Source organism: Scyliorhinus torazame, chromosome 12, assembly GCF_047496885.1.
Source record: "Scyliorhinus torazame isolate Kashiwa2021f chromosome 12, sScyTor2.1, whole genome shotgun sequence".
Taxonomy (NCBI): domain Eukaryota; kingdom Metazoa; phylum Chordata; class Chondrichthyes; order Carcharhiniformes; family Scyliorhinidae; genus Scyliorhinus; species Scyliorhinus torazame.
Window position 1 is genome coordinate 91608002 of NC_092718.1, and position 25411 is coordinate 91633412.

At 49.0% G+C, this 25411-nt stretch overlaps 1 protein-coding gene across 1 annotated transcript; it reads right to left on the reverse strand.

The window, feature by feature from the left end:
• Positions 1 to 1389: 1389 nt before the first annotated feature.
• LOC140386554 (trypsin-like) lies at positions 1390 to 13529 on the reverse strand. The gene is made up of 5 exons (XM_072468975.1): positions 13007 to 13529; positions 10885 to 11050; positions 10030 to 10289; positions 9635 to 9771; positions 1390 to 1645 (listed from the first exon to the last, which is right to left on the reverse strand). The coding sequence occupies exons 1-5, from the start codon at positions 13038 to 13040 to the stop codon at positions 1496 to 1498; spliced, it is 747 nt and encodes a 248-aa protein (XP_072325076.1). The 5' UTR covers positions 13041 to 13529; the 3' UTR covers positions 1390 to 1495.
• Positions 13530 to 25411: the final 11882 nt, after the last annotated feature.

Consider the following 25411-nt stretch of genomic DNA (forward strand, 5'->3'; position numbering starts at 1 on the left):
TGGTTGAAGTACAGGAAAGGTACAGCAGAAACTTGCATTTTGATAGCACCTATGGCAGAGGAAAACCTCCCAAGGTGCTTGACGAGAATGCTGCCAAACAAAAAGCTGTCGTCGGTGGGAGCTGATAGACTCCAGTTTAATCCACGGCAACCACATTCACGGTATGCATCTGCGGCCGAGAAACTCCGGTTCAGTTCCGCTGAGGCGGAGACTGAGCTGTGGACACTGCAATGAATCAGGGAGTGGGGAAAGTTAGCAGAAACTTTGTTCCGGGAGGCACCCCCTGTTTTGTTATGCTCTTGACGTAGCATAAGCTGCTTCCTTGATGTGCACTCTGACAAAGGAAGGTTCAGACTTGGAGATTGCTTTAACACGTTTATTAAACCATTAGCAATTCTCCTACTTGGATTTGGCGCTACTGTTAATCCTGCTATAGCTACTCAGACTGACAATCCAGTCTGCTACAATCCACGTGGTGGATGTGATGTGTTTCAAATCAACCCTGTGTACATACTGAGTGTCTCCACTGGAAAGAGACTGAGCATGTGTGATGTGTCCTTTTATATGGGTTGGTGTAATGCCCCCCTGTGGTAGTGTCACCTCTGTGTGTATCGTGACTGCCCATTGGTCGTGTCCTATCTTACTGACCTATTGGTTGCCTGCCTGTGTGTCATGTCTCTGGTGTTCCCTCTAGTATCTAGCTAGGTGTAGTGTATGTGCGTTAACCCTTTGTGTACTTACAGTGATGCATATCACCACACCCGTATCCCTTAGGATGGGGGTCTTCCCATGTTGGTTATGCTCGGCAGGAAGTGAGACAGGCTGTGCGGAAATCAAGAAGGCAGGGATGGAGGAGCTGCATTCCTTTGTACTTGTCCAACAGGTTTGTGTTTTTTGTGGCCTGCGTGCGTGATAGCGGGAATGGCAAGGTGCGTGAGTGAAGAATCCATGACAGAGCACGCATTGAGCAGGCAGGTAGGAAACAAAGGTTGAGTTTTATTTACAATATACAAGCTTGCCTCTTCCTGAAGGTTCTCCCTCCCTGGCCTGCACCCAGGTCAGGGTTTTGTGCTAGTGATCTAATCCACTGTTAAGGCGAAGCCCCGCCCCCTCGTTACTGGGGAGATTGTATTCGGTGGGGGTCATGGGGAATCTGATAGTCCTGATGCAGTGACCTCCAAGAATGACCTATCAAAGGCTTTCCCTTTGCTGTCCTCCGCTAATTCTTTCTCATTCTCTCTCTCAGTCTCTCTTGTGTCTTTTTTTTAATCCTCCACACTTTCTGTTTTTCATTACCTTTCTCTAAATTTTATTCACGGGTAAATGTTGGGGGGGGCAAGACTGACCAAGACAGTGTGACAACAGGAAATGAAGATGGCGGACAGGAAATTTTGGAAGTAGAAGCCTTTAATGTTACACCATTTCATTTCAACAGTGATCCCCAGCCTGGTTGCCAAGGACTCACCTTGGAAATGGTTTCTGAAGAGCATCCGGATTAATTGGCTGCCATTGTCTCGTTAATCCAGGAGATGTAGTTGCAGAGCTTGGTGTAGACACTGGGGTAACCAGGGCGACCACAATCAATGCCCCAGGATACAATGCCTTGTTGCTCCCCAGCACAGACCAGAGGCCCACCAGAGTCAATCTAGAGGAACCACATCATTCATCAGTCAAGCAAAAAAAGGATGGACGTGCATTTCTATAGCGCCTCCCAATGACCTCAACACATCACAGAGCACTTCACAGCCAATTAGGATGCTTTTGGAAGTGCAGCCGCTGTTGTAATATAGGAAACACAACAGCCGAATTGAGCACAGCATGGTCCTGCAAAAAGCAATGCGAACACGACCCAGATAATCCCTTCAGAAATGTTAGTTCAAGGATACATATTGTTCTCAGGACGCATGAGAAAATGCCACCGCACAACCCTCCCCAGCACTTTACCCAAATAGTGACTGTGGGATCCACCACCTGAGAGGGCAGATGGAGTATCAGTTTAATGTCTCATCGCAAAGATGGCACCTCTGACAGTGCAGCGCTCTCTCAGTACTGACTCTCTGACAGTGCAACACTCCCTCAGTACTGACCCTCTGACACTGCAGCACTCCCTCAGTACTGACTCTCTGACACTGCAGCACTCGCTCAGTACTGACTCTCTGACAGTGCAACACTCCCTCAGTACTGACCCTCTGACACTGCAGCACTCCCTCAGTACTGACCCTCTGACACTGCAGCACTCCCTCAGTACTGACTCTCTGACAGTGCAGCGCTCTCTCAGTACTGACCCTCTGACAGTGCAGCGCTCTCTCAGTACTGACTCTCTGACAGTGCAGTACTTCCTCAGTACTGACTCTCTGACTGTGCAGCGCTCTCTCAGTACTGACTCTCTGACAGTGCAGCACTCCCTCAGTACTGACCATCTGACAGTGCAGTACTCCCTCAGTACTGACCCTCTGACAGTGCAGCACTCCCTCAGTACTGACCCTCTGACAGTGTAGCACTCCCTCAGTGCTGACCCTCTGGTGGTGCAGCGCTCCCTCTGTACTGACCCTCTGACACTGCAGCACTCCCTCAGTACTGATCCTCTGACAGTGTAGCGCTCCCTCATTACTGACCCTCCAACAGTGCAGCACCTCCTCAGTACCGACCCTTTGACAGTGCAGCACTCCCTCAGTACTGACCCTCTGACAGTGCAGCACTCCCTCAGTACTGACCCTCTGACAGTGCAGCACTCCCTCAGTATTGGTTCATTGACATTGCAACACTCCCTCAGTCCTGAGCCTCCAACAGTGCAGCACCTCCTCAGTACCGACCCTTTGACAGTGCAGCACTCCCTCAGTACTGACCCTCTGACAGTGCAGCACTCTCTCAGTATTGGTTCATTGACATTGCAACACTCCCTCAGTCCTGAGCCTCCGACACTGCAGCATTCCCTCACTCCTGACCATCCAACAGTTCTGACTCAATGACATCTATACTTTCCTCTCCTTTCCATAACTGTTATACTCAGCCTGGCCTTGTCAGCTAGCCTGGCCTGGGAATTGGCCTGAGTTTGCTCAGGGCTTGGGGCCTGAGAATAGGACGCTGGAAACATCCTTGCTTCAAGTCTAAGGCCTGGGACATTCCTGATGACTCTTGCAACCATTAAAACTTGGACTTGTTGCGTTTTTTAAGTGAGGGAAAGACACCAATCACTTATAAGGGATTATGCCAACATTTTAATTTATTTAAAATAAGCTTTTAAGAACACATATACATTGATAGATAGTCAGTAGACATCAGCAGCAGAGCTGTGTGTGCTGTGTTCTGCTCACAGGCCCAAGTGAAACTGAGGCTGGATCACATGACACACTTCCCTTCCAGTGATGCTAATACTAAATACTGAAATAACTGGTACTGGTCCAAACTGGAGTTCTGTTTCAAAGTATACAAGGCTAGTTCGTGCAAGCACGCGTCATTTCCAAGGTTTCACTGTTTTTTTCTGTCTGGCAGGCTTCCAGGCTCGCGATGATCACCCTCCCTTCTCCGGGGAAGAGAGACATGTAATCCTGGATCCTGGCCAGCCCTGCCTAGTGCTCCAAACACACTCTGAACAAAATCCTGGAAATAGAGAGCTTCTCTCCGCAAAAGTGGCCATGAAACTGTTGGACCTTTCTTCTAAACTCATTCTGCTGTGTTATTGGGATAAGAAAGCTGTGAATCTTACCCAGTCTGAAACTAGTGACTCCACATCCATAACATTGTGTGCTACCTAAATTCAGACTAAAGCAAAAATGATACTCAATCCCTCCCATTAGTTTCCCATTGGATGTGCTATATTAAAAATACCTCCTGATACCTCTTCCTCCGCGTATCCAACCATCTATCATTTATCTATCTTTCCGTATATAATCCAAAGATATGCAGGTTAGGTGGATTGGTCGTGTTAAATTGCCCCTTAGGGTGGGGTTGCAGGAACAAGGTGGAGGATTGGGCTCAAGTCGGGTGGTCTTTCGAAGGGTCAGTGCAGACTCAATGGGCCAAACGGCCTCCTTGTGCACCTTAGGGATTCCATGATCATCTCTGTATATACCTCACTTGCTTTACCACTTTCTTTTTTTTTAATATGTTTATTAAGAATTTTTGACAGAATTTTCAACCAGAGAAACAACCCCCCCCCCCCCCCCCGCCGTAACAAAAAAGAAGAAAAAACTCGCATAGCAAGACATAAACATGGCAAATCAATATGATACAGAACTTTGTACATTGGATTCCTCCCGTACACATCAGTTTTCCGGATCGTTTATGTTTTTCTTGCTTAGATGCCCCCCCCCCCGGAGAACCCCCCCCCCTTCCCTATCCCTCCCTCTTCCCCTCCCCCCCAGAAAGAGATGCTCCCCCCCCCCCCCCCCCCTGCATGTACCTGAAGGCATTTCCCGGAGGTAGTCCAAATTTCTCCACAGCGCCCCTAAGCTCGCAAACGTCCCATCGATGCACAGGTCCCCCATTCTTCTAATCCCTGCCCGATGCCAGCTCTCTAACCCCCCGTCCATCCTTCCTGGGACAGACCGATGGTTATCCCTGATCGGGGACCACACCGAGGCTCCCATCGCGCCCCTATGTCGTCTCTACTGCCCCCAGATCTTTAGCGTTGCTCGTGGTGTACCTTGTCGGCGAGAGCGGCAGCGGTGCCATCACCAGCGCCCCCAGGCACGTTCCTTTGCAGGACGCCATCTCCAACCTCTTCCACGCCGCCCCCTCTCCCTCCATCACCCACTTACGGATCATCGCCACGTTGGCTGCCCAGTGGTAGCCACCCAGATTCGGCAACGCCAACCCTCCTCTATCTCTGCTACGCTCCAGGAACCCCCTCCTTACCCTCGGGGTCTTGCTCGCCCACACAAATCCCATAATGCTCCTGCTTACCCTCTTAAAAAAGGCCTTGGTAATCACAATTGGGAGGCATTGGAATACAAAAAGAAACCTCGGGAGGACCACCATTTTAATCGACTGTACCCTGCCCGCCAGCGAGAGCGGCAACATGTCCCACCGTTTAAAGTCCTCCTCCATCTGTTCCACCAGCCGCGTCAAATTAAATTTGTGCAGTGCCCCCCAGCACCTAGGTACCTGGATCCCCAAGTATCGAAAGCTCCTTTCCGCCCTCCTCAACGGTAGGTCGTCTATCCCTCTTCCCTGATCCCCCGGATATACCACAAAGCTCACACTCTTTCCCACATTGAGCTTATAGCCCGAGAAGGCCCCAAACTCCCTTAGGATCTGCATGACCTCAACCATCCCCTCCACTGGATCCGCCACATACAGCAACAGGTCGTCTGCGTACAGCAACACTCGATGTTCCTCTCCCCCTCGGACCACCCCCTTCCATTTCCCCGACTCCCTGAACGCCATGGCCAAAGGTTCAATTGCTAATGCAAACAGCAGAGGGGACAGGGTTCCCCCCCTCCCTTGCCTCATTGAAAGTCCTTGCCAGCAACGGGGCTAACAGGTCGACATACTTTCTATAGAACTCCACCGGGAACCAATCCGGTCCTGGGGCCTTCCCTGTCTGCATGCTCCCCAGTCGTTTAACCAGCTCCTCCACCCCAATTGGTGCCCCCAAACCAGCCACCTCCTGCTCCTCCACCCTCGGGAACCTCCGCTGGTCCAAGAATCGTCGCATCCCCTCTTTTCCTCCTGGGGGCTGGGACCTCTACAGCTCCTCGTAGAAGACCTTGAATGCCTCATTCACTTTCACCACACTCCGCACCGTAGTTCCCCTTCCATCCTTGACTCCACCTATTTCCCTCTCTGCCATCCTCTTACAGAGCTGATGTGCCAGCATCCGGCTCGCCTTCTACCCATATTCATACATCGCCCCCTGTGCCTTCCTCCACTGTGCCTCTGCCTTCCCTGTGGTCAACAGGTCGAACTCCGTCTGGAGACTTCGTCTCTCCCTGAGTAGTCCCTCATCAGGGGCCTCTGGATATCTCCTGTCCACTCTTAAAATCTCCCCCACTAACCTCTCCCTTTCCCTGCCCTCTCTCTTCTCCCTATGAGCCCTAATGGAGATTAACTCTCCCCTAACCACTGACTTCAGCGCTTCCCACACTACTCCCACCTGCACCTCCCCGTTGTCGTTGGCCTCCAGATACCTTTCAATGCACCCCCACACCCTCCCGCACACTTCCTCGTCTGCCAGCAGTCCCACATCCAACCGCCACAGCAGGCGTTGGTCCCTCTCCTCCCCCAGCTCTAATTCCACCCAGTGCGGGGCGTGGTCCGAGATGGCTATGGCCGAATACTCCGTCCCCTCCACTTTCGTGATCAATGCCCTGCCCAGAACAAAAAACTCTATCCGGGAGTAGGCCTTGTGTACATGGGAGAAAAAAGAGAATTCTCTGGCCAAAGGCCTGGCAAATCTCCATGGATCTACTCCCCCCCATCTGGTCCATAAACCCCCTGAGCACCTTGGCCGCAGCCGGCCTCTTTCCGGTCCTGGATCTGGAGCGATCCAGTGCTGGGTCCAACACCGTTTTGAAGTCCCCACCCATTATCAAACTTCCTACCTCCAAGTCCGGAATGCGCCCCAACATACGTTTCATGAATCCAGCGTCGTCCCAATTCGGGGCGTAGACATTTACCAATACCACCCCTGTCCCCTGCAACCTACCACTCACCATCACGTATCGGCCTCCGTTGTCCACCACTATGTTCTTGGCCTCAAACGACACCCGCTTCACCACCAGTATTGCCACCCCTCTATTCTTCGCATCCAGCCCCGAATGGAACACCTGTCCCACCCATCCCTTTCTTAACCTGACCTGATCTGCCACCCTCAGATGTGTCTCCTGAAGCATGACCACGTCTGCCTTCAGTCCCTTGAAGTGCACGAACACTCGGGCCCTCTTAACCGGCCCATTTAGGCCTCTCACATTCCACGTGATCAGCCGGATTGGGGGGCTACCCCCCCCCCCCCCCCCCCCCCCCCCCCCGCCGACGAGCCATCTCCTATTTTAGGCCAGTCCCGTGCCCGCATCTCCCGCTCCCTCCAGTCCCCCAGACGGGGAACCCCCGCCCCGACCACCTCTTCCGTTTTCAGTTCCCCCTCAGCCATTGCAGCAGCAACCCTATTGTCTCCCCCCTCCCCACCCCCCCTCCCCGCTCGATCCAAATCTAGCTCTTTTGCTCCCCCCATAATACTTCCGTAAGTCAACTGACTCCTGCTGACCCCGGCTTCCCCCGCCTTCCCGTTGACCCCCCCGTGTGGAAATCCCTCCTCCTCCTTGCGCTCCTCCATCCCCCCCCTCCCTAGCATGGGGAAAAGCCCGCGCTTTCCTGAGCCAGCCCCGCCCGCCCCCTGTGGCGCAGCTCCTGTTGCGGCCTTATCCCAATTCCCCAATTCCCCCATCCCCGAGTCTCACCTCCCTCCAGCACCAACGCCCACATTCCTCACTGTCCCCCCATCAAAAACTCGTCCCCCATCCCCATCCATCGTCCCACCCGTGAAACATTCTTTACCCATGGTAGTATGCATTAGGGGTCATGTGGGACTGTGAAGCCGTGATGTCATTGGCTGACAGATCCCGGGTCCTGGTTGGCTGTTGATCTCTAGCTCCGCCCTGAAGGCGGAGTATAAGAACCAGGAGTTCTCCCCCGCAGGCCAGTCTGTTGCTGAACTGCGGGGAACAAGTCACGCTTAATAAAGCTTCATCGACTTCATCTCTATTCGTCTCTCGTGAGTCTTTGTGCGCTACAATTTATTAAGCGTGCCTTATTCCCCCATATTTACAGCCCTGTATACAGTCAACATCTCCCCCACTACCGCAGCCCCTCAGTTCGAGTCCAATTTTTCTGTTTGGATAAAGGTCCAAGCCTCTTCTGGCGTTTCGAAATAGTGGTGTCGGTCCTGGTACGTGACCCACAGTCGCGCTGGCTGCAGCATTCCGAATCTCACCCTTTTTTTATGCAGCACCGCCTTGGCCCGATTGAAGCCAGCTCTCCTCTTTGCCACCTCCACGCTCCAGTCCTGGTAGACTCGGATCACCGCATTCTCCCATCTACTGCTCCGCTCCTTCTTGGCCCATCTTAGGACACTCTCTCTGTCCGCGAAACGATGGAACCTCGCCACTATCGCCCTTGGCGGCTCACCAGCCTTGGGTCTCCTCGCCAGGACCCGGTGAGCCCCTTCTAGCTCCAGGGGGCTCGGAGAGGCCTCAGCACCCATCAGCGAATGGAGCATCGTGCTCACATACGCCCCGGCATCAGCCCCCTCCACTCCTTCGGGGAGACCGAGAATCCGGAGTTTCTTCCTCCGCGACCTGTTCTCCAGGACTTTGAATCTCTCGGCCCACCGCTTGTGCAGCGCCTCGTGCACCTCCACCTTCACTGCTAGGCCCAAGATCTCGTCCTCGTTCTCGTTAGTTTTTTCCTTCACCTCTCGGAGCTCTAATGCCTGGGCCTTCTGGGTCTACTTCAGCCCCTCAATCGCCAACAACATGGGCGCCAGCACCTCCTTTTTAAACTCCTCCACACAGCACCTGAGAAACTCCTGCTGGTCCGGCCCCCATGCTGCTCGATCTCCGCCCTCCGCCATCTTGTTTTCCCCCCCCGTTTCTGCCGCTGCTCCAAAGCCTCTTTTTTTGTCCCGCCACTTCCAGTCCCCTCCATACACGACGGAAGGGGGACTTTACTTCACCTTCCCACACGGGATTGAATCAAAAAAGTGCCATTGGGGCTCCTCCGGAGAGCCCAAAAGTCCATTCCAGCGGGAGCTGCCGAAATGTGCGGCTTAGCTCCGCATCGCCGCAACCGGAAGTCGCTTTACCACTTTCTTTCCATCTCTCTCTTGTTAACTCTTTTTCATCTCATTCTTCCTCCCCTCTGTCGCTCTCCCTCTTTCTCTTTGTCCCTTTGCCTCTCTTTCTCATTCTACCTCCTTCTGTCCCTCACATTACTTGTGGGTCTCTTTCTCCCGCTAACATTCTCTCCCTCCATCTGCACATTTCACTCCATCTCTCCCCTACCCTCTCTTTCTGTCCCTCTCTTTCACTGCCTCTTTATCTCTCTCACTATCCCTATCTCACTCTCTCTCCCATGTCACACTTTTCTATTTCTCTCTCCGTCTACTCTCTCTCTCTGATTATCTTTCACTCCTCTCTGCTCATCTCTCACTCTCCTTCTCTCCCTCCCATTCTCCCTTTCTCTGTTCCATTCTGTCTCTCTCCCTCACTGTCTGTTCCCCTTCTGTCTGTCTCCCTTTCTATATCTCTAATCTCCTGTCTCCCTTTCTTTCCCATTCTCCTTTTTTCTGTTCCATTCTGTTTCTCTCCCTCTCTCTCTCTGCCCCCCCCCCTCTCTGTCTCCACAGCTATCTCACAAATCTCTCTCTCCTCCCTCCCATCCTCCCTGTCTATATTCCATTTTCTGTCACTCTCACCCCCTCCCTTTGCTCCCCCGAACTCTGTCTCCCCATCTTTGCCGCTAATTTCTCACTCCCTCTCTCTCCCATTTTTCCCTCCCCACCTTGCTCCTTTCTCTCTTGCTCTCTCCCCCTGCCCCACCACCTCTCATTCACTCCTGTCTCTCTCTCTCTCTCCCATGCTGTCTATCCACCAGTTAGCTCTGTGATGAAGGAGCTCTTTCCCAACGCTGTTACCTGACAAGTTTCCTTTCCTCCCTCCAAGAATCCAGCGCAGAACATGTTGGGGGTAATTGCGTCCCCATAGCTGCTCTCACACTCTGTGTCCGAGAGGATCGGGACATCGAGACATTGCAGACGGTCAGGGAACTGGCCTGTTGGGTCAAAGGTCAGGAATTGGTTAATAAAGCAGCTGGCGCCCCACTGCCGGTGGTAATTGTCACCCCGTATAAAACCTATCAACATAAACCATATCAATGACCAGAACAAACGCTGAGCCAGTTCACTGGGTCGGCTCACATACACACTTATTCCGAATATTTACACTCTGTGTACTTCAAATCCTTTCCACCCAATTTGACTTCCTTGACCTTGTTTTCCTTCCCTCCCTTTTGAATGGCTCAAACACTTACCCCCATCGTGGACTGTGTCGCCCCATCCGGCGACTCGGCATTCGGTGCCATTGCTGGCACAGGAGCTGGGCATTTGGAGTGGTTGCACCTTCTCATTGAACTGGACTGGGGGAGCCACTTTCAGCAGCATAATGTCGTTGTCAGTGGTGCGGTGATCGTACCCTGGGTGCCGAACAGCTCTGATGACCCTCCGTGACTGCCTGGAGTCTTCGCTCACGGACAGATCATGTGCCCCGATCCACACGTTCAGTAGGCTGGGCCTGCCATGAGAATCAACACCGTGAGAGACATAGAATAGAATCGCTACAATGCAGATGGCGGCCATTCGGCCCAACGAGTCTGCATCGACCCTTGGAAAGAGCGCACTTCCTGGGCACAATCCCCCGCCCTATCCCCATAACCCAGTAACTCCACCTAATCTTTTTGGACACCAAGGGCCAATTTATCATGGCCAATCCACCTAATCGGCATATCTTTGGACTGTGAGAGGAAACTGGAGCACCCGGAGGAAACCCACGCAGACACAAGGAGAATGTGCGGGCTCCGCACAGACAGTGACCCAAGGCTGGAATCAAACCCGGGTCCCTGGCTGTGCGAGGCAGCAGTGCTAACCACTGTGCAATCCTGCCACCCTAGGTATAGGAGGTAGCCGCTCAGTCTCTCGCTTCTGTTCCATTCTGCTCTGTTCAGCGGGACCTGACTCTTCACTGTGGGAAGAAGCATTTCCCGACATCACGTCACTGTCCAGACAGGCAGAGTGGGTGCACCAGAGGCCGAGGAGGCGTGGAGGTAGATGGTTGGTAAGGTGGTGCCGTGAGCGGACGTAGGCCCTGGGCGAGGTTTATCCAAACTTACCGCAGGAAGCAGTGAGCCGCTGAGAGAATCCATTGTGAGTTCAGGAGAGAGGCCCCACACCAGGGGCTCTGGTACCGCCTCATGTACACCTGGTAAGGGACGCTGTGAGGGATGCACTCATAACCACCGACAATCTTATCGTCACGGTAACAGGAGACAGCTGAAACTAGAACAGTGTGGAGAACAGTTGAGTAACAAAGAAACAGGAAAAGGCCTTTCAGCCTGTCCAGGATGACCCTATCCTTCACTTCATCTATCCTCCTTGTCGGCGTTAATCCCTTTACTCAACAAAACCAGGCTTGAGATTTCCAATTGACCCCTCCTCCCGGCCTTGACACATCATTCCCTGAACGTCCTGGCTCCAATTGTAAGATTCTAGCCCCCCCCCCCCCCCACAGTACTGGACTCCCCGCCCCATCCCCCACTCACCCAACTCCCCTGCATAAAGTTCACCAGAGGAGATAAATTGTCTCTATCAACCCGACCGAATCCTTTAATCATCATCAACCCCCTTGGTTACATCACCCCTTAACCTCCCGGACTGGAGAGAATACAATACTGTTGTGTGTAACCTACCCTTGGGATTGAACCCTTTCAACCCCTTTCTGCCGCTGGCACTAACCCCCGTCCCACACAGATGTAACACCCCCCCCCCCACATCCGGAGGGCAACCGAACCCCCTCACCCTGCACCACATGCCAGCACCCATACTGGCTGCCACGGCCGGGTGCCTTGGCCACAAAGGCCACCAGCTGCCCACCCCCTGTGCTGCCTGCATCTGACTGCCTAATACTGTGCGCTTTCTGTCTCCGCCCCCCCCCCCCTCGCCTGAAGACCGGAGGGGGACCCGCCGGAGCTGTACCACCTCACCGTCGTGGGGCGGCGGTCACTGAACCTGGCTGGTGGACCTGGAGAGAGGGTGGTCGCTGAGGTGGATGGCAGCAGTGGTCAAGGAAGTGACCCCTGCTGAGTTGCAGTTCCCCATGGCACATTTGGCATGACCCCAACACCACACACTCACCACCCCCACACCTACCTCCTCATCACCCCCTCAGAACCCGCACACCAGGTGGAGGTAGGAAACCCGGAGAAGGCGGGCCGTCGGAGGGCGGCCCGACCCCAGGAACTAGTTGCCGTCCAGACGAGTCTCGGGCCTCTGGAAAGGGCGGTCCCATCTATAATGGAGGGGGTGTCAGCAACTATCCAGCACCAGCAGGAGCAGTTGGAGGAGTCCAAAGGCCTGCAGGGACAGGAGGCGGTATCGACAGTGCATGCCACCCAGGCCAACACTACACGGGTGGCGAAAGTATCGGCCATGGGCCAGGATGCCCAAGGCCTGAGGCACTCTGCGGATGGTGGCTGAGACCAGTACGGGGCTGCAGTGTCACAGGGAAGGGGAGGGAGAGAGAGGAGTAGAGGGAGGGCTGGAGAGGATAACGGGAGGGAGCGTGATGGAGAGAGAGGGTGGGAGAGAGAGAGTGAGGGGAGTGGGAGAAGGGAGAGGGGTGAAGGAGGAAGGGAGAGGGGAAGGAGAGGGACGGTGGGAGGGAGAGTGGACAGAGAGGGAGGGGAAGGGGGAGAGAGGGAGAGGGGAATGGGAGAAGGGATGAGGGAAGGAGAGGGTAGAGATACGAAGGGAGGGAGAGTAGGGAAAAGGGAGGGAGGGGTAGTGGAAGCGGAAGAGGGGAGAGCGAGGGAGGGAGGGGTAGTGGAAGCGGAAGAGGGGAGAATGAGGGAGGGAGAGGGGAGAGGGAGGGAAAGGAGAGAAGGAAGGAGACGGGAGAGGGAGGGAGAGAGGAGTTGGGAAGGGAGAGGTGAGTGTGGGAGGAAGGAAATGCAAAGTCACCAGCAGAAAGTCATACAGCTATTTATAGTAAGAGAATTGTAGGACCACAGCACTGTGGGTGTACCTATACCCCAGGACTGTAGCAGTTTAAGACGGCAGCTCACAACCACCTTTTCCAGGGGCAATTGGGGATGGACAATAAATACTGGACATCGTCAGGTCAGGAACAAAATCCAACCATATTCTGTGGATTCCTCTGGGAAAATGATCTTTGCTCCGAACGATTCTGTTCCGCAGGCTGTTTTTTAAGAATGTTAATGGAGAGAAAGTAATTACCTCCAAGCACAATCAGAACAGATAACAGGATCATCTTCCTGCTCACCGTCAACCCCTTCAGACGAACCCTGAGGACACCTTCTTAAACACCCTCTTGCGTCTGGAGTTCTAATCCCGGTCCATCAGCTCCTTGTACCTTTTGGACCTAGGAGGGGCTCGTGAGAAAACAGAAACCAACTGTGTTTCCCTTTCATCCGTCAGCTTTATCTGGGCCTGTGGCTCTATAAAAGGGGTTGTAAATCCTGGCTCACTGTGAGCTGGCAAATCACAGTGTTTCTCTACAGCAGCAGTTTGTAAGATTTGACTGAGTTAGAAAGGAAGGGCAGGGCTAACGAGGAATGGTCGCACAATGGTTACATTACTGGACTCGTAATCATGGGACTGAGGAGAGGCACGACTTAAAATTCAATTAAGTAAGAAAACTGGAATAAAATTAATGGCGATCATGAAACTACCTGATTAGCGCAAAATAAAAAACCATCTGGTTCCCTTTGTAATGACATCATGGTTGTGTTGTAATTCACCAACTGACCACTAGGAGTCTCATTAGCACATAAAGTGAATGTTAGAGTCATGTGACCCCTCAGACTGGCAGGAGAAAGCTGGAGAGAGGTTGCTTCATACTAATAATAATATAATAATCTTTATTGTCACAAGTCGGCTTACATTAACACCGCAATGAAGTTACTGTGAAAAGCCCCGAGTCGCCGCATTCGGCGCCTGTTCGGGTTCACAGAGGGAAAATTCAGAATGTCCAAATTGCCTAACAGCACGTCTTTCAGGACTAGTGGGAGGAAACCGGAGCACCCGGAGGAAACCCACGCAGACATGGGGAGAATGTGCAGACTCCGCACAGACAGTGACCCAGCGGGGAATCGAACCTGGGACCCTGGAGCTGTGAAGCCACAGTGCTAACCACTGTGCTACCATGCTGCCCCTGTGCTAGATCTTACTGTTTTTTATCTCTTATTTTGTATATAGTTTACCCACAGTTAATGTTAATAAATTGTTGATAGCTTTAGGTACAAGTGTTCTTGTAATATAAATCAGGCCATCCGACAAGAACATTACACTCTTTAGGGATGGAAGTCTGCCGTCCTTACCCGGTCTGGCTGACATGTGACTCGGGACCCACAGCATTGTGGTTGACCCTTCACCCTCTGAAATGGCCCGAGTGAACCACTCGGTTGTATCGAACTGGCGTTCTATGCCCGCTGGGCAAGGCAGGGGCTGGTTTGCACCCAACATTTTAATTTCAATTAGCTGAGCGTCCTTTGAAAATTTTCTTTTGCTGCATTACCCCTTCAGGGGTCTTCACCCCTATTAATTTATTAATGAGTTTAATCTGTTACGTTGTTGGTTTTTCACAAGAGTATTGATCGGGGGTGGTTGCTGCACTGGGTTGAATGGGAGGAGAGTTGTGAGACTGAACCTGTCAATAAACCCTCACAACGAAGAAAGGCTCTGTGTTTTGGTTTCAACTTCAGCAGCCGTCTTGGAACCTGTTAACACAGATGGTAGAGGCATTGGTGATACTCTTCCAAAGTTCCTTCGGTTATGGAAAGGTGGATTGGAAAATAACGGAAACCGCCCATTATCATAAAACCCCATTTCCTTCACCAATGTTCAGATGGAGAGAAATCTGCCACTCTTACCCGGTCTGGCCGACATGTGACTCCAGACCCACAGCAATGTGGCTGGCTCTTAACTGAGCCTGTGAACTGTCCCAGTGAGTCACTGGGTTGTATCAAACCATACAACCATACAAGGACTGCAACAGCTGAAAAAGGTGGCTCGCCCCCTCCCTAACAGCACTGTGGGTGTACCTACATCACATGGTCTGCAACGATTCAGGAAGGGGGGATCTCACCACCCCACCTTCTCAAGGTGAAATTAGGGATTGAAAATGAATGTTGGCCTGACCATGACACCCACATTCCATGAACGGGGAGAAGACAGTGATGGAGGGGCACAAGGCCGGGATGCACCTGAAGGCAACAGAAAGTCAGCAAATTTTCATTCCAGCAGCGCCTGTTACCTCGCAACTCTCTTTGCAAAGTACCTACGTCACCTTCCATTGGCATCGCAAAAGGGTGAGCCATGCCACCCATCCTGTGTGCATGTGTGTGTGTAATCTCAGTACAAAGTACAAAGGTAGGTTTGATGTGCTTTCGCCACGAAGGATCTCCAGAAAACTATTAGCCGTTGAAGTGACTGATGATCGTTCCAGCTTCCTGACAGTTTATGCTCATTTCTGGACCCCTAGTTCGTTCCGTGGTTAATAGCCATTCACTCCTGCGGCCCGTGCGGCCAAAACCATTTTGACACTTCATAACCGCCCTAACTCACAAGCTCCATTCCTCCGCCATTGTTGACAAGCTTCCCAGAGGACCCGGGAATCACCCAAGACAGGGGGAGGGTCCGCTGGCCCATCATGTGTGTGCCGGATCGGGCTGTCCGATTGGTCCCACTCACTCAATCCCCAGCCTGGCAACTGTTTACTTTCACAAGTATTTCACCAATTCCTCTTTTGAAAGTCGCGATACAAACATACAAATTAGGAGCAAGGAAAGGCCATTCGGTCCTGATGTGTTAGGCAGGTTGGTTCGAAGTGGACTGCACTCGATGCAGGGAAGTTAGAAACAGACGTCTAACACAGGAGAAGATCCAACACTGTTTTATTCAACTAGATGAACTGCTGTACATATTCAGCTGTGGGTCGACACGATACTGAACTGACTGGAGACCTTGTACTAGCCTGACCAGATTTACTAGCTACCGCATGGTGTTTGCACTGTGCTAGCTCGTGGACTCTGACTGTCTCAGTAGCTGGGTCCCGAGAGAGCGGGAAACCTAGTGCCCTCTGGCTTTATAGTGGTAGTGTCCTGTCTGGTGATTCGCTGTGCTGTGTTGTATGCTTACTGGTCATCCTATGTGTCAATCACTGCTTGTCTGCATCTCATTATATACATTAGTGAATATTATGACAGGCCCCTCGAGCCTGTCCACCAATTGATAAAATCTTGGCCGATCTGATTGTGGCTTCCAGTCCACTTTGCTGCCTACTCCTGATATCGTTAGACTCCCTGGTTAGTCATGAATCTATCTCCCTGCATCAAAACTATTCACTGATGCTACCTGTATCACTCGATGGGGAAGAGAGTTTAATTCATTACCCCTGTGAGAAGAAATTCCTCTTCATCTCAGTGTGAAACGGGGGACCCCTTATTTTTAAATTGTGCCCACTGGTTCTAGTCTCTGCCACAAGAGGAAACTTCCTTTCAACATCCACCCAGTCCCATGATCAGGGGGCTGGATTCTCCATTACTGAGACTATGTCCCCACGCTGGCACCAAATTGGTAGAGTTTTACTCCTGAAATTCCTGCAAATTAGTGAAACGAATTCCGAGCCCTGCAGGGACCCGAAGTGAACCTTGCTGCAGATACGGGCGCCCGCACTTCCGGGTCAGAGGCCGCGCATGCGCTTGGCGGCACCCTCCTGACAACAAAGTAGAAGGCATATAGTTAACTACAGCAAAGTCTCCTCACAATTCAGCGATTGGAGGGTAGTTAACTAAAACAAAGTCTCCTGACAATGCAGTGAGTGGAAGATAGTTAACCACAACAAAGTCTCCTGACAATGCAGTGAGTGGAGGATAGTTAACTGCAACAAGTCTCCTGACAATGCAGTGAGTGGAGGATAGTTAACTACAACAAAGTCTCCTGACAATGCAGTGAGTGGAGGATAGTTAACTACAACAAAGTCTCCTGAAAATGCAGTGAGTGGAGGATAGTTAACGACAACAAAGTCTCCTGGCAATGCAGTGAGTGGAGGATAGTTAACTACAACAAAGTCTCCTGACAATGCAGTGAATGGAGGATAGTTAACTACAACAGTCTCTTGACAATGCAGTGAGTGGAGGATAGATAACTACAACAAAGTCTCCTGACAATGCAGTGAGTGGAGGATAGTTAACTACAACAGTCTCCTGACAATGCAGTGAGTGGAGGATAGTTAACTACAACAAAGTCTCCTGACAATGCAGTGAGTGGAGGATAGTTAACTACAACAGTCTCTTGACAATGCAGTGAGAGGAGGATAGTTAACTACAACAAAGTCTCCTGACAATGCAGTGAGTGGAGAATAGTTAATTACAACAAAGTCACCTGACAATGCAGTGAGTGGAGGATAGTTAACTACAACAAAGTCTCCTGACAATGCAGTGAGTGGAGAATAGTTAACTACAACAGTCTCTTGACAATGCAGTGAGAGGAGGATAGTTAACTACAACAATGTCTCCTGACAATGCAGTGAGTGGAGAATAGTTAACTACAACAAAGTCTCCTGGCAATGCAGTGAGTGGAGGATAGTTAACGGCAACAAAGTCTCCTGACGATGCAGTGAGTGGAGGATAGTTAACTACAACAAAATCTCCGGGCAAAGCAGTGAGTGGAGGATAGTTAACTACAACAAAGTCTCCTGACAATGCAGTGAATGGAGGATAGTTAACTACAACAGTCTCTTGACAACTCAGTGAGTGGAGGATAGTTAACTACAACAAAGTCTCTTGACAATGCAGTGAGTGGAGGATAGTTAACTACAACAGTCTCTTGACAACTGAGTGAGTGGAGGATAGTTAACTACAACAAATTCTCCTGACAATGCAGTGAATGGAGGATAGTTGACTACAACAGACTCTTGACAACTGAGTGAGTGGAGGATAGTTAACTACAACAAAGTCTCCTGACGATGCAGTGAGTGGAGGGTAGTTAACTACAGCAAAGTCTCCTGACAATGCAGTGAGTGGAGGATAGTTCACTACAACAGTCTCTTGACAACTCAGTGAGTCGAGGATAGTTAACTACAGCAAAGTCTCCTGACAATGCAATGAATGGAGGATAGTTAACTACAACAATCTCTTGACAACTGAGTCAGTGGAGGATAGTTAACTACAACAAAGTCTTCTGACAATGCAGTGAGTAGAGGATAGATAACTACAGCAAAGTCTCCTGACAATGCAGTGAGTGGAGGATAGTTAACTACAACAAATTCTCCTGACAATGCAGTGAAAGGAGAATAGTTAACTACAGCAAAGTCTCCTGACATTGCAGTGAATGGAGGATAGTTAACTACAACAAAGTCTCCTGACAGTGCAGTGAGTGGAGGATAGTTAACTACAACAAATTCTCCTGATAATGCAGTGAAAGGAGAATAGTTAACTACAGCAAAGTCTCCTGACATTGCAGTGAATGGAGGATAGTTAACTACAACAAAGTCTCCTGACAGTGCAGTGAGTGGAGGATAGTTAACTACAACAAATTCTCCTGACAATGCAGTGAAAGGAGAATAGTTAACTACAGCAAAGTCTCCTGACATTCCAGCGAGTGGAGAATAGTTAACTACAACAAAGTCTCCTGACAATGCAGTGAGTGGAGGATAGTTAACTACAGCAAAGTCTCCTGACAATGCAGCGAGTGGATATTAGTTAACTACAGCAAAGTCGCCTGACAATGCAGTGAGCGAAGGATAGTTAACTACAACAGTCTCCTGACAATGCAGTGAGTGGAGGATAGTTAACTACAACAGTCTCCTGACAATGCAGTGAGTGGTGGATAGTTATCTACAACAAGGTCTCCTGACAATGCAGTGAGTGGAGAATAGTTAACTACAGCAAAGTCTCCTGACAATGCAGTGAGTGGAGGATAGTCAACTACAGTAAAGTCTCCTGACAATGCAGTGAGCGGAGGATAGTTAACTACAACAGTCCCCTGACAATGCAGTGAGTGGAGGATAGTTAACTACAACAAGGTCTCCTTACAATGCAGTGAGTGGAGGATAGTTAACTACAACAAAGTCTCCTGACAATGCAGCGAGTGGAGGATAGTTAACTACAGCAAAGTCTCCTGACAATGCAGTGAATGGAGGATAGATACCTACAAAAAGGTCTCCTGACAATGCAGAGAGTGGAGGATAGTTAACTGCAACAAAGTCTCCTGATGATGCAGTGAGTGGAGAATAGTTAACTACAACAAAGTCTCCTGGTAATGCAGTTAGTGGAGGATAGTTAACTACCACAAAGTATCCTGACAAAGCAGTGAGTGGAGAATAGTTAACGACAACAAAGTCTCCTGACAATGCAGTGAGTGGAGGATAGTTAACTACCACAAAATCTCCTGACAATGCAGTGAGTGGAGGGTAGTTAATTACAACAAAGTCTCCTGACAATGCAGTGAGTGGAGGATAGTTAATTACAACAAAGTCTCCTGACAATGCAGCGAGTGGAGGATAGTTAACTACAACAGTCTCATGACAATGCAGTGAGTGGTGGATAGTTAACTACAACAAAGTCTCCTGACAATGCAGTGAATGGAGGATAGTTAACTACAACAAAGACTCCTGACAATGCAGTGAATGGTGGATAGTTAACTACAGCAAAGTCTCCTGACAATGCAGTGAGTGGAGGATAGTTAACTACAACAAAGACTCCTGACAATGCAGTGAGTGGAGGATAGTTAACTACAGCAAAGTCTCCTGACAATGCAGTGAGTGGAGGATAGTTAATTACAACAAAGTCTCCTGACAATGCAGTGAGTGGAGGATAGTTAACTACAACAAAGACTCCTGACAATGCAGTGAGTGGAGGATAGTTAACTACAACAAAGTCTCCTGACAATGCAGTGAGTGGAGGATAGTTACTACAACAAAGTCTCCTGACAATGCAGTGAGTGGAGGATAGTTAACTACAACAAAGACTCCTGACAATGCAGTGAGTGGAGGATAGTTACTACAACAAAGTCTCCTGACAATGCAGTGAATGGAGGATAGTTAACTACAACAAAGTCTCCTGACAATGTAGTGAGTGGAGGATAGTTAATTACAACAAAGTCTCCTGACAATGCAGTGAGTGGAGGATAGTTAACTACAACAAAGACTCCTGACAATGCAGTGAGTGGAGGATAGTTAACTACAACAAAGACTCCTGACAATGCAGTGAGTGGAGGATAGTTAACTACAACAAAGACTCCTGACAATGCAGTGAGTGGAGGATAGTTAACTACAACAAAGACTCCTGACAATGCAGCGAGTGGAGGATAGTTAATTACAACAAAGTCTCCTCACAATGCAGTGAGTGGACGATAGTTAACGACAGCAAAGTCTCCTGACAATGCAGTGAGTGGAGAATAGTTAACTACAACAGTCTCTTGACAACTCAGTGAGTGGAGGATAGTTAACTACAACAAAGTCTCCTGACAATGCTGTGAGTGGAGGATAGTTAACTACAACAGTCTCTTGACAACTGAGTGAGTGGAGGATTGTTAACTACAACAAAGTCTCCTGACAATGCAGTGAGTGGAGGATAGTTAACTACAGCAAAGTCTCTTGACAACTCAGTGAGTGGAGGATAGTTAACTACAACAAAGTCTCCTGACAATGCAGTGAGTGGAGGATAGTTAACTACAACAAAGTCTCCTGACAATGCAGTGAGTGGAGGATAGTTAACTACAGCAAAGTCTCCTGACAATGCAGTGAGTGGAGGATAGTTAACTACAGCAAAGTCTCCTGACAATGCAGTGAGTGGAGGATAGTTACCTACAACAAGGTCTCCTGACAATGCAGTGAGTGGATGATAGTTAAATACAACAATGTCTCCTGACAATGCAGTGAGTGGAGGATAGTTAACTACAACAAAGTCTCCTGATGATGCAGTGAGTGGAGAATAGTTAACTACAACAAAGTCTCCTGACAATGCAGTGAGTGGAGGATGGTTAACTACAACAAAGTCTCCTGACAATGCAGTGAGTGGAGGATAGTTAACTACCACAAAGTATCCTGACAAAGCAGTGAGTGGAGAATAGTTAACTACAACAAAGTCTCCTGGCAATGCAGTGAGTGGAGGATAGTTAACTACAACAAAGTCTCCTGACAATGCAGTGAGTGGAGGATAGTTAACTACCACAAAGTATCCTGACAAAGCAGTGAGTGGAGAATAGTTAACTACAACAAAGTCTCCTGGCAATGCAGTGAGTGGAGGATAGTTAACTACAACAAAGTCTCCTGACAATGCAGTGAGTGGAGGATAGTTACTACAGCAAAGTCTCCTGACAATGCAGCGAGTGGAGGATAGTTAACTACAACAAAGTCTCCTGACAATGCAGTGAGTGGAGAATAGTTAACTACAACAAAGTCTCCTGGCAATGCAGTGAGTGGAGGATAGTTAACTACAACAAAGTCTCCTGACAATGCAGTGAGTGGAGGATAGTTACTACAGCAAAGTCTCCTGACAATGCAGTGAGTGGAGGATAGTTACTACAGCAAAGTCTCCTGACAATGCAGTGAGTGGAGGATAGTTAACTACAACAAAGTCTCCTGACAATGCAGTGAGTGGAGGATAGTTAACTACAACAAAGTCTCCTGGCAATGCAGTGAGTGGAGGATAGTTAACTACCACAAAGTATCCTGACAAAGCAGTGAGTGGAGAATAGTTAACTACAACAAAGTCTCCTGGCAATGCAGTGAGTGGAGGATAGTTAACTACAACAAAGTCTCCTGACAATGCAGTGAGTGGAGGATAGTTACTACAGCAAAGTCTCCTGACAATGCAGCGAGTGGAGGATAGTTAACTACAACAAAGTCTCCTGACAATGCAGTGAATGGAGGATAGTTAACGACAGCAAAGTCTCCTGACAATGCAGTGAGTGGAGGATAGTTAACTACAACAAAGTCTCCTGACAATGCAGTGAGTGGAGGATAGTTAACTACAACAAAGTCTCCTGACAATGCAGTGAGTGGAGGATAGTTAACTACAACAAAGACTCCTGGCAATGCAGTGAGTGGAGAATAGTTAACTACAACAAAGTCTCCTGGCAATGCAGTGAGAGGAGGATAGTTAACGACAACAAAATCTCCTGGCAAAGCAGTGAGTGGAGGATAGTTAACTACAACAAAGTCTCCTGACAATGCAGTGAATGGAGGATAGTTAACTACAACAGTCTCTTGACAACTCAGTGAGTGGAGGATAGTTAACTACAACAAAGTCTCTTGACAATGCAGTGAATGGAGGATAGTTGACTACAACAGACTCTTGACAACTGAGTGAGTGGAGGATAGTTAACTACAACAAAGTCTCCTGACGATGCAGTGAGTGGAGGATAGTTAACTACAGCAAAGTCTCCTGACAATGCAGTGAGTGGAGGATAGTTCACTACAACAGTCTCTTGACAACTCTGTGAGTCGAGGATAGTTAACTACAGCAAAGTCTACTGACAATGCAATGAATGGAGGATAGTTAACTACAACAGTCTCTTGACAACTGAGTCAGTGGAGGATAGTTAACTGCAACAAAGTCTCCTGACAATGCAGTGAGTGGAGGATAGTTAACTACAACAAAGCCTTCTGACAGTGCAGTGAGTGGAGGATAGTTAACTACAACAAATTCTCCTGACAATGCAGTGAAAGGAGAATAGTTAACTACAACAAAGTCTTCTGACAGTGCAGTGAGTGGAGGATAGTTAACTACAACAAATTCTCCTGACATTGCAGTGAATGGAGAATAGTTAACTGCAACAAAGTCTTCTGACAGTGCAGTGAGTGGAGGATAGTTAACTACAACAAATTCTCCTGACAATGCAGTGAAAGGAGAATAGTTAACGACAGCAAAGTCTCCTGACAATGCAGTGAGTGGAGGATAGTTTACTACAACAAAGTCTCCTGACAATGCAGTGAGTGGAGGATAGTTAACTACAGCAAAGTCTCCTGATAATGCAGTGAGTGGAGGATAGTTAACTACAACAAAGTCTCCTGACAATGCAGTGAGTGGAGAATAGTTAACTACAACAAAGTCTCCTGACAATGCAGTGAGTGGAGGATAGTTAACTACAACAAAGTCTCCTGACAATGCAGTGAGTGGAGAATAGTTAACTACAACAAAGTCTCCTGACAATGCAGTGAGTGGAGAATAGTTAACTACAACAAAGTCTCCTGACAATGCAGTGAGTGGAGGATAGTTAACTACAACAAAGTCTCCTGACAATGCAGTGAATGGAGGATAATTAACTACAACAGTCTCTTGACAACTCAGTGAGTGGAGGATAGTTAACTACAACAAAGTCTCCTGACAATGCAGTGAGTGGAGGATAGTTAACTACAACAGTCTCTTGACAACTGAGTGAGTGGAGGATAGTTAACTACAACAAAGTTTCCTGACAATGCAGTGAGTGGAGGATAGTTAACTACAACAGTCTCTTGTCAACTCATTGAGTGGAGGATAGTTAACTACAGCAAAGTCTCCTGACAATGCAGTGAGAGGAGGATAGTTAACTACAGCAAAGTCTCCTGATAATGCAGTGAGTGGAGGATAGTTAACTACAACAAAGTCTCCTGATAATGCAGTGAGAGGAGGATAGTTAACTACAGCAAAGTCTCCTGACAATGCAGTGAGTGGAGGATAGTTAACTACAGCAAAGTCTCCTGATAATGCAGTGAGAGGAGGATAGTTAACTACAGCAAAGTCTCCTGACAATGCAGTGAGTGGAGGATAGTTAACTACAGCAAAGTCTCCTGACAATGCAGTGAGTGGAGGATAGTTAACTACAACAAAGTCTCCTGACAATGAAGTGAGTGGAGGATAGTTAACTACAGCAAAGTCTCCTGACAATGCAGTGAGTGGAGGATAGTTAACTACAACAAAGTCTCCTGACAATGCAGTGAGTGGAGGATAGTTAACGACAACAATGTCTGCTGAAAATGCAGTGAGTGGAGAATAGTTAACTACAGCAAAGACTCCTGAGAATGCAATGAGTGGAGGATAGTTAACTACAACAAAGTCTGCTGAAAATGCAGTGAGTGGAGAATAGTTAACTACAACAATGTCTCCTGACAATGCAGTGAGTGGAGGATAGTTAACTACAACAAAGTCTCCTGACAATGCAGTGACTGGAGAATAGTTAACTACAACAAAGTCTCCTGACAATGCAGTGAGTGGAGAATAGTTAATTACAACAAAGTCACCTGACAATGCAGTGAGTGGAGAATAGTTAATTACAACAAAGTCTCCTGACAATGCAGTGAGTGGAGGATAGTTAACGACAACAAAGTCCCTGACAATGCAACGAGTGGAGGAGAGTTAATTACAACAAAGTCTCCTGACAATGCAGTGAGTGGAGGATGGTTAACTACAACAATGTCTCATGACAATGCAGCGAGTGGAGGATAGTTAACTACAACAAAGTCACCTGACAATGCAGTGAGTGGAGGATAGTTAACTACCACAAGGTCTCCTGACAATGCAGTGAGTGGTGGATAGTTAAGTACAACAGTCTCTTAACAATGCAGTGAATGGAGAATAGTTAACTACAACAAAGTCTCCTGACAATGCAATGAGTGGAGAATAGTTAACTACAACAGTCTCCTGACAATGCAGCGAGTGGAGGAGAGTTAACTACAACAAAGTCTCCTGACAATGCAGTGAGTGGAGGATAGTTAACTACAACAAAGCCTCCTGACAATGCAGTGAATGGAGGATAGTTAACTACAACAAAGTCTCCTGACAATGCAGCGATTGGAGGATAGTTAACTACAGCAAAGTCTCCTGACAATGCTGTGAATGGAGCATAGTTAACTACAACAGTCTCTTGACAACTGAGTGACTACAACAGTCTCTTGACAACTGAGTGAGTGGAGGATAGTTAACTACAACAGTCTCCTGACAATGCAGTGAGTGGAGGATAGTTGACTACAGCAAAGTCTCCTGACAATGCAGTGAGTGGAGGATAGTTAACTACAACAAAGTCTCCTGACAATGCAGTGAGTGGAGGATAGTTAACTACAGCAAAGTCTCCTGACAATGCAGTGAATGGAGGATAGTGTAGAGGGTTCCATCTCTGCTACTCCACTACTGGGCCGATATCTGGGGTTTGAGTATCTGTGTGTGTCTCTCTCCAGCTGGCACTGAAACCTCAGAGGCCAGGGGATGCCGCACTGGGACACCTCCACGGAAGAGATCACTGAATCAAGCCTGCCGTTTATCCCTAACCGGAAGCCTGAGGCTTATATCACACAGATATCCAGACCCCCACCAATGCCCAGGTGATTCTCTCTCTTGCCGGCGGTGCAACACCCACCCGGTTTCTACTTCGCTGGAGTAGCTTTCCCAAGAGAGAGAATAGGACACTGCTGTTTATTACCTAACCAGCAGTCTGTCCTGAGTGAATCGTTCAAGATGACCCTCGATTCTCGACCCCGGAATTAAGGTGAGGAATATCTTAACAATGACTTGGTCAGAGATCGCTGGTGAGAGATTGATGAATTGAAACGACTCCAATTATCAGCAAATCGAGGTTTATTGCAAAACCCAGGTCAAAATCATCAAACAGAAGAAATTATAATAAAATCTTAAACTCTAACAC

Coding starts and splice junctions, on each gene's coding strand:
- LOC140386554 (XM_072468975.1), bottom strand. CDS start 13,040: ATGATCCTGTTATCTGTTCTGATTGTGCTTGGAG. Junction 10,290..10,884: donor GCGGCTCACTGCTTCCTGCG/GTAAGTTTGGAT, acceptor TTCTCATGGCAG/GCCCAGCCTACTGAACGTGT. Junction 9,772..10,029: donor CGACACAGTCCACGATGGGG/GTAAGTGTTTGA, acceptor TTGACCCAACAG/GCCAGTTCCCTGACCGTCTG.